At 37.2% G+C, this 13,993-nt stretch overlaps 1 protein-coding gene across 2 annotated transcripts in view; it reads left to right on the top strand.

Annotated features, from left to right (window-relative positions):
* The window catches only part of DOCK4 (dedicator of cytokinesis 4), a gene marked incomplete at both ends in the record, with an annotated part of 364,189 nt that overhangs the window by 174,544 nt on the left and 175,652 nt on the right, over positions 1–13,993 (top strand). For both annotated transcript variants that reach the window (XM_084230776.1, XM_084230775.1), the window contains 2 exons: positions 504–588; positions 7,430–7,581. In XM_084230776.1, the coding sequence (XP_084086902.1) occupies positions 504–588; positions 7,430–7,581 (237 nt within the window). The remainder of the gene's footprint in view (positions 1–503; positions 589–7,429; positions 7,582–13,993) is intronic.

Below are 13,993 nucleotides of genomic sequence, written 5' to 3'. Positions count from 1 at the left end.
CTGCCTTTTCTCCCAGAACTCAGCAGGAATGAGTGACTATTATGTCCATGTTGCCAGAGTTGCACATTTGAAATGAAGTAGCTCTGGACATACCTAAGTATTTTGGTGTCAGATCAAATCTTCTTAACTCTTGATTTCTAGGATAAAACTATGTCTAGCTCTAGTTTTAACCTGAGCCCAAAGTGGAAGGGTTTCTATAGTGATGGTTTGTAAGTTGCCACAAACTTCCACAAACCTCAAACCACTGAGAATGCCAGCCCATGTCCCCTTGATTTGCAAACTATTGTCATCTTTTGTATCTCAGCTTATACTCAGTGTCCAGCCTATTTAAGTTAACTACTGTGGTAATAGGTAATGTAGGATAAAAAAATATAAGTGAGAGAAGCATGGCAGGTATGTCTAATTTCCAGTAAAAATAGTAAAAAAAATATATAAAAATAATTATTTTAAGTATATTCTGTTGAGATGACTTTTCTTCCAAACTTCTACAATTTGTTTTCTAGACAACTGGGACTGGACCTAGTGCCGAGGAAAGAGTACGCAATGGTCGATCCGGAGGACATCAGCATCACTGAGCTCTACCGATTGGTAGGTATAGGGAACCCTGACTCACTGCTAATTTTTTGTTTCCATGGTACTTTTCATACTTGTGTGATTTTGTAAGAACAGTATGTTCCGGGTTTAATTTGAAGCAAGTAAAGTGAATTGAGAGTTGAGGTGACTGTGACCCAAGTACAGAACTGAGACACTGTCTCAGAATGACATGATGTTCTCTACTAACCCTCAACATCCAGGTGCTGGGAAGGAAATCCAAACAAGTTTTAAGTTCTTTTGCAAATCTTTCTTCTTTTGCCTAGTTTACTCAAATGTTTTCAAGTCATACATCACTGTTGTTTTAGGACAACACTGTGACTAATGGTATCTAGCCATTGCTCACCAATATCCAGCCATTGCTCTACCTGCCCCTGTTATTAGGATAAGCACAGACTTTAAGTTTCTTCTCCTTGGTCTTCAGCTGTTGGTCTCGTCCTTCCTGCTATCCCTTCCAGACCCCAGTCCATTCAAAAGCCTGTTAATAACCCTAAGGTCGTTGACTGTGGCCTATCACAGCATCACCATTGACTTGAGTTTTTGTCTGGGTAGATGGTAGGTTAAAATCCAATTGCTTGCTTAGAATCTAGATTCCTGAAATCTGGTTTGGTATACCTTGTGTTAATGATTATATAAAATTGAGCTACTCTCTTGATATTAACTAAAAAATCATCAGTAAGTCCATCAGGGCTTATTTCTATTTGAGAAAGCTGTTCTTAAAACCTCTGTCACTTTTTTCCTTAATCACTGATCTGTCCAGATATTATATACCTCATCATGTCAATTGGAATAAGTTCTGCCTTTGTAGAGGATTTCCTTCATTTTACATTGCGCTTCTTGAGAGTGATGTTTTATGCTACACACCTTTCTGGAATCACATAGCCAAGCAGAGTATCAGATACTTAGCAAGAATACAACTAAAATTCAAGTGGAAAGGGGCAGGAAAGGAGGAAGGAACAAAATGAGAATATTCCAAATTAAAGAATATTCTTTAATTCATTACTTCTTTGCTTTTATAAACATAAAATCTGTATAATTTGTCAGTGACATCCTCTAATGTGACATCGGGACTCATTCAGTACTATTTTTTGTCTTTTACCTTAAAAAAAAAAACTCACTCAGTTTGAGATTTATTTTCAGTGCCATGCACTTAATAAGAAGACAGTGTTTCTGAGGTCACTGTAGTGTTGTGAAAATACTATATGGCTATATATCCAAAAACTAGATTTGAATTCTATCGTTTTGAATTCCATCAAGATCAGTTCTGCCATCTTGGACTTATGGCTTAATTTCTCAGAACCTCAGTTTTCTTCATCAGTAAAATTGGGAAGAATTCTTAGGTTTTTTATGAAAGCAAAATTTTAAAAATGTATAAAATGCCTTCCCTTGAGAAATAATGTTTGCAAAATGCTTAAGCAGTCAGTCAATTTTCATTTCTTTCTTATCCTTATTCAGAGAATCAAGGTGGCAAGAATAATTTATACCTTTTCTGCTCAATCTTAAGATCAGATTTGATTGTGTTCAGTGAAACAAATAATAGGAGCTTAGACATGATTGAAATTTATACTCTCTCACAATATGCAAGTACAGAAATAGGAAGTTCTGGGCTTGTTTGTGGTTTTGTGGTGTCAGAAGTAATGCACTGCCTATCTTTATGCTGTGCAGTGCTTGGCTGCTATCATTAAGGATACTTAGGAATACACTATAGCTGTGAGAACTCGAACCATTACATCTTTCCAACAGGAGGATAGAGCAAGGTTCCTCTGAGCTGATTCAATTATTTTTAATGGGCCTTCCTGGAAATTCCACACAACACTTGGACTTCCATCTCACATAGTCACATCCCGTATTTAACTCAGGATGTCTCATATTTGAAAAGCAACTAACAATGTCATTTTATTTTTATTACATTTTAATTTCTCTAGTTTGGTTTTGTATGCATTGAGTTTTAACTCTGTTCTTTTCACTTAACATCTATGGGATGGCAAATTGATTTCATTTCTTTCAGCTTTCCTATTTGTTAGTGGTATCTGCTGGCGATGCTTATTTGCTAAGATTCTGAGGTCTCATCTGGACTGTGATTTATTAGCAATGACTGCCATTGGAGGGGGCCTCTAGTGTTTTGTAGCTCAAATCCTAAACTAAAGTCTTCAATTTATAGATGAGGATAATAAGACATTGTGACGACATGAAAATTTAATTGCTCCTCAGTAGTGGTTGCAGCTTACTGTTTTTAAATCATACAATAGCCAAGAAAAACCTAGATGATTGTAAGCTTAGGAAGGACTTGTTCTCTTTAAAATGACCTGAAGTTCCTATTTATGTCCTCACATTAGCAACGATCAGCTTCTCTGTAGCCCTGGTCCTTTCTCTGTGCAACATAAAGTGACTCATTGTATTGACTTCATCTGGGAGCATTGGCAGGCACTGCCACCAACCCCTTCTTGTTTTGGTGATTTAAAGGACCATGACAGGGAGGTGAAATGCCCCAACACAGGGTGTTTAATTAATCACTGCTGCTTCTCTTCTTTTACTACATCTTCTCTGTGTCATATTTGAAACACAGTGTTGCATCTTACTGAGTCCATTTTGCATCATTAGGGAAGAAAGACTGCCTTTGGGCTTTTGGTAGCCTTGTTAGCAGATCTTTCTCACCTAATTGTACTCCACTTTGCAGCAAAATGTGCTAAACTCCACAGTATTAACATATGTCCAGTTGGAATGTTTGGTTTAGTGCCAAATTCTACATCTCATTGTTCTATAAATAATGAGAACTTTATTGACTTGGTTCTCTGGTATCTTTTTAGGAATCATTTATAGTTTTATAAGATGACATTAGGTGATTAGGTGCTTGCTTTGTGATCCTTAGTGGATAAACCAGTTTTTCTCAAGTGGTAATCAGCAGATGTTAGAAAGAGGTGATTTCACTCCCCTGTGGACATTTAGCAATGTCAACAAATTTTTGGTTATCATAACTGGGGATGATGATGGTTCAGGGGCAGAGAGAGCGCCTGCTGGCATCTGGCCAGAGCATCCTACAAAGCTCAGGGCAGCTCAACAACAGAGAATACCCAACCCAACTTGTTAATAGTGCTGATGTTGAGAAATCCTGGTGTAGATGATTTATTCAGTAATTAATGCATTATAGGAAGATTAAAAATTTGCATTACTTAGATAAAGTTTTGGAAAAAGTGTTTTCCTAATCAGGGTCTACTTATACTAGAAGCATGTATAGAATGACTGGTTGGTACCTTTGTAGCAGAAAATAATTTTAGAGATGGTTTTTATCTGTTTTAACTACCAAAGTATAGTTTATGAGTGTGAACTGGCCTGTTAAATTTTGTTATCTTAATCATATTTTCAGAGATATTTTTAGCAGGTCCCACAAGTGGTAGTTACCAAGAGATGAGCAAGTAATCATAACCTACTTAAGACCAAATCCATCTCAGACCTGCAAGGATATAAGTGAGGAGAGGGGATATTTAAAGGCCAGAGTGTGCCAGTTGTGAGGACCCAGGTCACATATGCAAAGAGCAGAATCAGCCAGGCTCATAAACTGGCATACATGCAAGGACCAAAGGCTGCAAGGCACTAATTATACAAAAGATGCAATAATACATTTTCAGTCAGCTGTGATATGCATCTCTCTGCATATGATTGCAGTCAGTAATTCTCAACCCTCATTGCACATTTGAATCACCCTGGGAGCTTTTAAAGCTTCTACTGCTTGAGACCCCAGCCCCTAGAAATTCTAATTTAATTATTCTGGAATAGGACCTGGGCATAAGTATTTTTTAAAAGCTCTCTTGGTAGTTTTAAAGTGCAGCCAAGGTTGAGAACCACTGATCTAGATATATTGAATTCTTTGCATGAGAGAGGGAGCTTTTCCCTCAGTTTCAGCGAATGTCATAATTGATGCTCAGAATCTTGTACTGTTTGAAGTAAAGGCCAAATACCTCCTTGAAGCCTGTTCTTTTCATAAGATCTTTGAATCTGTTCCTGCAGATCTAGCAATTAGGATTCATTCATTTCTTCACAGTAACTTGTGCTATGTTACTCTGAACTTTGAAGTAAATCATTAAATAAGTTAGCAGTTTGGGGGAAAAAGCCTTGTGAGTTAAAAAAGTGTAGTCTTATGAATGTTTGATGCGAAAAGCACAAAACAGAGCAACCTTTCTAGAAAACAAGGCAGACTTATGCTTTTATCTACAGTGAGAATATTTCTTTGCAGGAAGCTTTTTCAGGTAAATATGGTCAGTACACACCATAAAGTGCTGAGGTCTACTTTTAAAAACATATAGTTACTTCCCACTTTTATGGATAGGTGCCCAGTCTACCTGGTGAGTCTATAGTAACTGTAGATGCATTTGATTATCTGCATTTTGTAACCATTTGTTTCCTGAGTCATTCAAGTTAAAAGATAAATGCCTGACCAAATGCTGTTGGTTTTAAGGTGCTGCAATTATCAATTTAGATGGCATGGTGTAGCAGCAAGAAGGCACAGAGCAGGATCTCTATGATCCAAGCAGACAGGAAAAGAGAGTCCTGGAGCCCTCGGTGGCTTTTCAGGCTTTTAATGGGCTTTTTACAAGGAGGCAGGGGAGAGGGGGTGGCAGAGGCTGGCAGGCCTCCCAGCCCCCAGCAAGCAAGTCTTCACTCTTTCAGGGCTCTCTGGCATTCTCTCGTTCTGTTGCTCTTTCTCATTCTCGGCTACCTCTGCGCTACTGCTGGCGTCCCCATGATGCCACCCTTAAAAGCCCAGTCTCAGCCCCGGTGTGCCCATATGCATGCCCACACCCTACTCCACATGCCCGCCATCAGGCATGCATGTAGGACCACAGGGATCTATCATTAATGCTAATGGTGGAAGGGTGGAAAAGCCTGATGCTTTTTCATTTATCCTACACATGGTGATTGGTCAGTCAGCAGTTACTGAACTCTGTGTAGAAACATAAATAGATGGCTAATGTAGAAATGGGCTTGGCACAGCCTATGGCTCCATTACTGTGGAGTTAAAGTACCTGAGCTTTTTCTGTTTTAAATGTCAAGTGACCTAAAAGAGGTGACCTCACGAGTCCTCTATTGTGAAAGCCATAATTCCATATTCTTAGCACCTGTTCTGTTAAGATAGACGCCTTTGCATTTATGTCTCCTGTATCTGACCCAGAATCAGTGCCTTTCAAAGTTTGACCAAGAACTAGCTGCTTCACGAACTGTTTGTAACTGGTCCAAGTAGAAAAATTATGAGTATGTGTTTAGAAACTTTTCTATCATTTTGACATTACTAGGTGTTTTTATTCTGTTTTACGGAAAAAAAGAAAAGCAATCTGCAGTGGATTGGGGGAAAACAACCTGCTTCTTCACGGCAGGTAGGAGCAGCTGTCCTCGATGGTTGATGATTTCTCTCACTGTTCAGCTCTTGGCTAAACGGCCCCTTTCCCAGGAAGCCTTCTCTGGCTGCCCAGCCACAAGTAAAATCCCCCCATCTTAGGTTTTCATGAAAATCTAGTTCTTCCCCTCCATTCATCACACTTGCGGGTATATATTTAACGTGAGAATTTTGTTGATGTCTACTCCCTCTGGCTCCAAGAGGGTAGAGACTGTCTCTGTTTTTACTCATCAGTGTGTTCCTAGTGCTTGGCACATAACAGATGCTTGCCAAGTGTGTGCTGAGTGACTGATCCCCCTGCCCCATGTTCTCCTCACCTCTGGAACCATGGATGATTTAATTTCCTCCCTCACTCTAATTTTAATTTAAATTCCTTCCTCACTCTGGTCCTGCTTTTCAAGTGAAGCAGCTTAGGCTGCTGTATGGAGAAAAGAAATGAGAAAAGGCACAGATGCTGTTCTTACCTTTGGATACCTCACTGGCGGCCCTGCAGAACGTTGGAAACATCAGTCTAGTGGTGGCATATCTCGGAAAGCTACCTGAATTTTGCAATTTAGTATACTTTAAAAGAACTTTTTAATTATAACAACTACAAAGTCATAGCTTCATTGTTCAGCTACCATCAGCAAAATGAAGGTTAGGTATAATTTAGTCTGATTTTTGAAAAGATGACTAATAATTTGTTCTCACTCTAGGAGATGATAAAGGAGAAATAGAATCCTTTGAACTTTGTGTTGCCTGAATCTACTTAGGAAATTGGTATCATTTTAACATTAATAATTAAAGAACAGATTCTCAAAGCTTGTTTTCTGGATGATGTGCAAACGTCATACTTTCTATTTCAGAAATGGGAAGAAAATTTGGAATTTAACATCCAGCTATATACCAAATATGCATATATATATAGTAGGGGTGTGTGTGTATACGTGTGTGTATGTGTGTATACACATACATATATATAGTACAGGACATATGTATGGTAAATGAAGTTATCAGGCTTTTTTACGCCTTCCTGCCATTAGCTTCTATGATCAGCACCTGTGGTCTTGCACCTGCACCTGTAATTATGGACACCTGGGCCCAGGAAGCACTGGGCATCTGTCTATGAAAATAGGGGCACCTTGTGGAGGGGCCGGGGGTATTAGGGTGGCATCACCCTGAGGTGGTACAATGGCTATGACAACAATGATGATGACTACATAGAGAGGAGACATCCAAATAAGTACAAAGAGAGAAAGCTGGTCTGTTCCCCGATTCAGCATTAAAGGCTTATAAAAATCTACCGATGGCTCCAAAATTATCTTTTCTGCTGTGAGAACTGAAGATAAACCTGCCCGGCGTGGGATGGTTGCAAAATAGCATAGTACAGGGCATCATAACCACATCATAGTCAAGTAGGCTGTTGGGCCACTACTGACCATGTTTTTGTTGGTGGGGGGTGTCATTCAGATGGAACATCGACATCGGAAGAAAGATACCCCTGTGCAGGCCAGCAGTCACCACCTCTTTGTGCAGATGAAAAGCCTCATGTGTTCCAACCTGGGAGAGGAGCTTGAGGTTGTCTTCTCTCTCTATGACAGTAAAGAGAACCGGCCAATCAGGTAACAGCATGTGGAACTATGTCTGAATTTCTTGATGTTGGAATGGTAGATATTTGTAAGTGGCAAATTATAGAATATATGACTTTGCACTTTTTTCCCTCTCTCAACCTCATTATTCTCAACTGTAGAAATCTGTGGATTTCTAAGCTGCCTTTTGGAGGTTTCCATGTGTGTAAGGTAGGATGATGCGTGGGGACCTCTGAAAAATCTCAAGAGGGCTATAAAACCACAGTAATTTTTATTAAGTGAAAGTATGTCATTGATGGCAGGTCTGTTATTTGCAATATTTTGTATTGATTATGCAAGAAAAACATAGTAAATCTAAAGTCTAAAATTTATTAAGGTTAACTCATCATATTTTTGAAACTTTCAAAGCAATTACATTCTTATCCAGTCTGAGTCAAATGATAACAAAAGACAATTAAATACTTGGAAACCTTCCATTAGAGATTCCAAGCTGTGAAATGATACTGTTTTCACCTTTTTTTCCCCTCTCTCAGTTCTCTGTATCCTACTTATTACAGTTCTGTTATGGAAAGTTTCAGTGTTTAGGAAAAAGTTGCAGTTGATACTGTGGTGGTTATCCAAAATTCTCTACTCTTATTGAAACTTTGTAATGCACACCATCCTTTACATTTAAAGTTTTTAATTTGTATTTAGAATTAAAATTGTATCACACAAATCATATATAATGACCCAACTTAGAGAATAATGCATACTAAAATAAATTAAGACAGTTTTAAGCCACATCGAGCCACATATATTGTTCTACAAACAAAATAATCATGGAATATTTTGCTGGTAAGAAAAGATTTTTCTAGGAAAGGTGTGTGAAGTTTGTTTTTAATTAATTTATAGTCATGGAATACTTGGTGAGTTAATTTGTGTGTTAGGGCCTCACCTACTAGTAAGTACTTTTTATTTCTTGATTATGGGTTGTACCTACAGGATTTAAAGGTGGTGTTTTTGTGCAGCAAAGGCAGAAATAAAACAAGAAACATACGTTAACATGACCAAAAATGATATATGGAATTTAGTTTTGCATTCTTAAAGAAACCATGTATTCCAAGGAATTTTTTTTTTTTTTGCTTTGTAAAGCATATGATATTATAACTGTGTAAGACTTAGAATTACTAGTAAACAGGTATAATGTCATCAGGGATATGATTTGCTTTAAAACATTAATACAGGGAAAAAAGCAACAAAGACAAAATAAAAGGATAGATGGAACAAATTGTGAATTTCCTGTGGTAGGTATATGGGTTCTTGGTTTATCTTTTAGGTTCTAGTTTGTATGATTAATGAATTACCCGCTTAAAACTTATTCATGTTTCATGCAAGTGGGCAAAAAAGCAATAAGGGCAGGCATTTTCCCCCAGTCTTTTTTAAAGAAGAAGGCTTATGAGTATAGTCTAGTCACTAACCCTATAGGTAGCCAGTAGTCTGTCTAGAATAATATTCCTGACTTCGACTGAACTAACAATATTTTGGGTAGTATATTTGAAAAAACTTAACAGGCCTGTTTTCCTAATGGTCTGGAACAATTATATAAAACATACATTATTATTATAATGCTACCATTAAAGCAGAAAGCATTGAGTCATATGAAAACCAAAATAGGCACTTTTAGAAGATTAATATTCTGAGAGGAAATATATGCTTAAGTAAAATCCTGTGTCTGTGTAAAATCCTGTGTAAAATCCTTCCCAGAAACTCTGAATTAACCTAAGTTCACCCTTCCCAATACGAGGATACTCTAAGTCACATGAAAGGCATATTATTGTCTCTAACCATTCTGTTCATTCATTCATTCTTTGCCCAAGTGTGTAGGAGTAACTGTTCTATGTCGACAGTATGAAGCTTGCTGGAGATTCAGTTGTATAATCTGGAGTAAATGAAAGATGCGATTTAGGACACAAGTAGAAAGTAGAGGGATCTACTTTGAAAAAGAAGGTTACTTGTATTGATGTGGGAGGAAGGAAGGTGAGGGCAGTGAAATGGGCATGGAATGTTGTGATGGAAAAGGGAGGCTGGGTTTGTGACCTTGATCTCTTATAAGTTAAGTGGAAATAAGATCAGTTGCCATTTTTATTTTTCCATCACTTGCTCATTTGGAGAGCAAAAGAGAAGGAACATTTAGGACTAAAAGTAAGTTGCAAGGTAAGCAGACCTTGAGCAAAGGTGTGATAGGAAATGTGTTAGTGATAAAGAATAGAATTGCTCAGGGTATTATGGGCTGAACTAAAGGGAGATATCTGAAGTTAGTTTCGGAACTTTGCTCCCAGGATAGACAATTTTTGCCGTGGTTGCTCAGGAAACAGGGCTCAGTGAGGTGGTGAGGTTGAAGACTGAAACAACACAGTTAAGAAAGAACAAGAAGATTAGGAATCTAGTGTAATGATGAGGCGACTAAAAGAAATGACAACCACAACTTCCAATAGTTCTCTTCAGAGACTAACATGATTGAACAGCCTTTTCATTTTTAAAAGGAAATTAAAGAACTCATGCTACTTTTGAAAAAATTCAGTTCCTAGGAACACGTTTCAGGAGCTCACAGAGGGAATTTTCAGGAATCATAGTCATTTAGTCAAACTAGGAAAAATGTTAATATTCTTTTGTATATATTATAGCACATACCAATTAAGAGAGCAGATAGGGTTTCTTAATTCTCTGAGCAATGTGCTACAAATTTCTCATTTCATACATCATTTATAACTTATTATAGTGTGATACTACAAGTTCAGTATCTATATTTTTACATAAATTAGGGACATTTATTGTTTTGAATGTTGAAATAGAGTTGACTTAGGTTTCTGTTGAAAGTTTTTATTTTATAAAACTAACTTAAATTTTTAACCTTGCCAAAGCAATGCAACATTGTAGGGGAAAACGTCTGACCAGACATAAGTGCATAAGTATGGCTCCTTCTGAGAACAGAAATAGATGAAGAAGGTATTCAGAGATCCTCCTCGGATTGTGGCAATATCAACTATTCCATATGGTCCAGCGCGCTTCCTGCTGTGTCTAGACTTGCTGGCACAGATTCACTGTGGGTGTCTGTACATCAGTGACCCATAGTGACCTTCCCTGCGGCCTCCTGTAGAAAGGCCCTGCTGCTTTCACCCTCCCTTTTCTCCACCATTTGATTCTTCTAGCAGGTGCATGAAAATTGGAATTTTTGTCATTTTGGTATTAATCAGATTTTGTGATTTACTCCCTCTTTGATCACACTTATGTGTCACATAAAAAAAAAAAAACCCACAAATAATTGTTTTAGAGGTTGGGTGAAGTCATTCATAGGAGAGATTTTAAGAAATCCACCAGGAGGTGGATCTCAGTGATAGCAAAAAAGCAAAGAAATAACTTTATTCATGCTGAGAACACCCAGGATAGAATTGATACACTTTTTTTTCTCTCTGTAGCACTTTAAAAGCCATGCAATTCCCATTATTTTTGAAATTGTAAATTACGACATCGTTATAATCATAAGTGGCTGGAATTTCAGAGTGGCAGTATACCAAAGGCTCAGAGTGAATGGATTCAGAACTGACTTTCTCATTCCCTTTAGCTCTGTGCACCATCCAGCCTATTTGTCTCTTTTCACTTAAGTGATACAATGTTTTTTCACTCCTCTTCCTATGTTTAGTGTTCTTTACACAGGATTCTGGTCATGTCTTCTTTATTTCTCTGTGCTGTGCCTGCTGCCGGTAAGGAATTCAAATTAATTTAGTTTTCCTAAATTCCCTACTGAATAAGTTAGTCACGCATAGCGACCCATCTCACAAGGACTTCTTTAGTTTTCAATGCCATTTATGTTGTAACATGATCTGGCATTGACAAAGAAATTATTGATGATACTGCCCTTGTTAGCTCTTTCTCTGAATATTAGACTTTCCCCTCATCATTTCTGTGTTCCCTTCACCTTGCCCAGTGCAGGGTGCATATTGATGTAGTTCAAAGAAACTTATATGACTTTCATTGTCACTTAGGCAAAGCATTGAAAGGTCGTGCCATTGTTGTCTCCATTTATGCTGTCATCCTTCCATTCCAGTGTGGATGTGCTTATTAATAAGAGAGAGAGAATTCAAGGTGTTGGCTATATCAGAAATGGAACTGTTTCATGTGTTAATCAGAATTACTGTGTTAATCTGTGCTATACTCTCAGTCCTGGCTCCACGGGAACATCTTTTGCAAAAATTGTCATGCTAAAAAAGTGAATAAAAAATTGTAAATATATAGCATCTTTTCTTAGGTATAATAATTTAGAGATCTTTGACAAGTTAGACAGAAACTGCATCTTCTTGTATTTCCATTGAGCATCATAGATTTTATACCATCCTGTGGACTCCCTGATATCCATTCATTCAGCAAACAAGGATTGATTGCTTTCTTCCTCAGGACCAAGCACTGAACTGGGCACTGGGGATGTATCAGTGAACAAAACAGAAATAAAATGCCTGTCTTCCCACAACTTACCTTCTATTGCTATCCAAAATACTCTTTAACTTTTAGTCAAGCAATATTTTCAAAGGCTGGCGTTTCATGCCATCCCTTTGTATGGTGTAGGGTTGGTCTCCCCAAAAGCGTCAGGTAGGCTTGTCTCAATATGTTCATAGTAGGCCTTTTCTAATAAGTGTCACCTTGGTAAGTGAAACCTAGGCCCCGTGGGCCTGGGGAAGTCTGTTACAATTATTTAAAGAATGCAGATTATTTTGCTTTAAAAATCAGTGAAGGTCATAAAGGCAAAGGAGGGACTTTTGTCCTTGTCTTGGTTCTTTTCCCCTTTCTCTAATTGAAGAAGCAATCGCTATTCCTTTTTTTATGACTGAAGGAAAGCATTTTGGAGGTACCATCCAGGTGTAGGTTTATCATTAAAGATGTCTTCTCTAGCTGAGTTACTTTTATCTTTCTACTCTCAGAGCAAAGATGATGTAGCCCCTCACTTTTATGGGAAGCCTGGTTTGCCCCATTTTACTTTAGAATTTACAGCCATCTAAGTTCTCCATACCTATATTATTAAACTGAATTTTCCTCTGTTAACCATCTGATGCTGTTTTGATTTCCTGCCTAGCCCAAGGAGGACCTCAAAGAAGTGGGGGATTTCCCCCTTCACTGCCAGTGATAGTGATAACAATATGCTGTTTTAATTTCACAGACTATCCAGTGTGTTCCCTAATCCCTTCAGTGCCTAAAAGTCCTTTTCAAACATAAGAAAACTTAAGCTTTCAACAAAAATTATTGGACCTATCTCATATACATTAACGTTTGCATATCAGTTTAAAGATTTAAGCTCCCTGATTTAAAAAGTTCAATGATGGTGTGTCATCTAGTTAATAAAACAGTATTTAATGATAATTTGGATAGTTGTCACTGTTTTAAGTTGTAAGGAATATAAAGAATCTCTCAGTAAGGTACTGTGTCTATCAGTAAGCTATTGAAAGGGAAATTTGATTTTGGCTTATTTCTTTTCCATTGCAATGAGCTGAATATTTCAATACAGTCCTTAAAAACAACTAAGATTTGCTTTCCTTTCAAGATTTTCCTTATTATCGATGCTTTTCTTAACAAAAAGGCGTCTTTGGAAAGGTCAGAATAATTGCTGTATATAGATCTGAGTGATTCCTTCTTCATGAAATGTTGAAGATACAGTGTTTACAATGATCAAATTATGCACACTTCCAGAAGAATGAGCATAAGACATTTTGCCTCTCTACACACCTTATTTCATGGTCCTTGTTTCTATTGACCAGACCAATCATTTATTACTTTTTTGTTATCTCTCTGAGAAATTTGTTTCTCGTGAAATTTTTAATAAGTTCACTGTAAGTAAATGCATACAAGTACCTTCCCAAGTTGTTCAATTAAGCTGTGCAGTAAAAGTGTTTCTTAAGGATTTACCTTGAATTCAATATTGTGATTTCTAGGGTATGAAGTCTTGTGAACTTATAGTCATTACTGTTTTTCTCAAATCAACAGTGGATTTGAATAACTACTTTAATTCATCAGCCAATTATATCGTCTGACAGTAGCATAGGCAATGTGAAATGGCAGGTAATCTATATATTGTTATTTATAACTTTAAAAGGCTTTGCATCCTTTTTTTAAATTAAGTTTTACTTTCCTAAAAAGGATTCTGATTTTAGGTAAGTTTATTCTTTGAAAAGAAAAATAACAGAAAGTGATTTAAAATCATTTTAAGTAGGAACAAAGAATCAGCTTGATGTTCAAATTGGTAACAGTCGGCTTTTTAAAAAAAATCTGATATTTGTCTAAAATCAAATCCTTTACTATCCTAATGAAGCTATCACATTATTTAGTTGTTTGTTCCTTCAACATTCAAATATTTCTAAAGTGAACCTGGGCTTCAGACATTAATAGAAAAAGAATACTCGAGTCTATTTAGTCTTTAAGT

This window comes from Talpa europaea (assembly GCF_964194135.1).
Source record: "Talpa europaea genome assembly, chromosome: 3".
Taxonomy (NCBI): domain Eukaryota; kingdom Metazoa; phylum Chordata; class Mammalia; order Eulipotyphla; family Talpidae; genus Talpa; species Talpa europaea.
The sequence above is the reverse complement of the archived record's forward strand: the minus strand, read 5'-3'. Positions and strand labels throughout refer to the sequence as shown.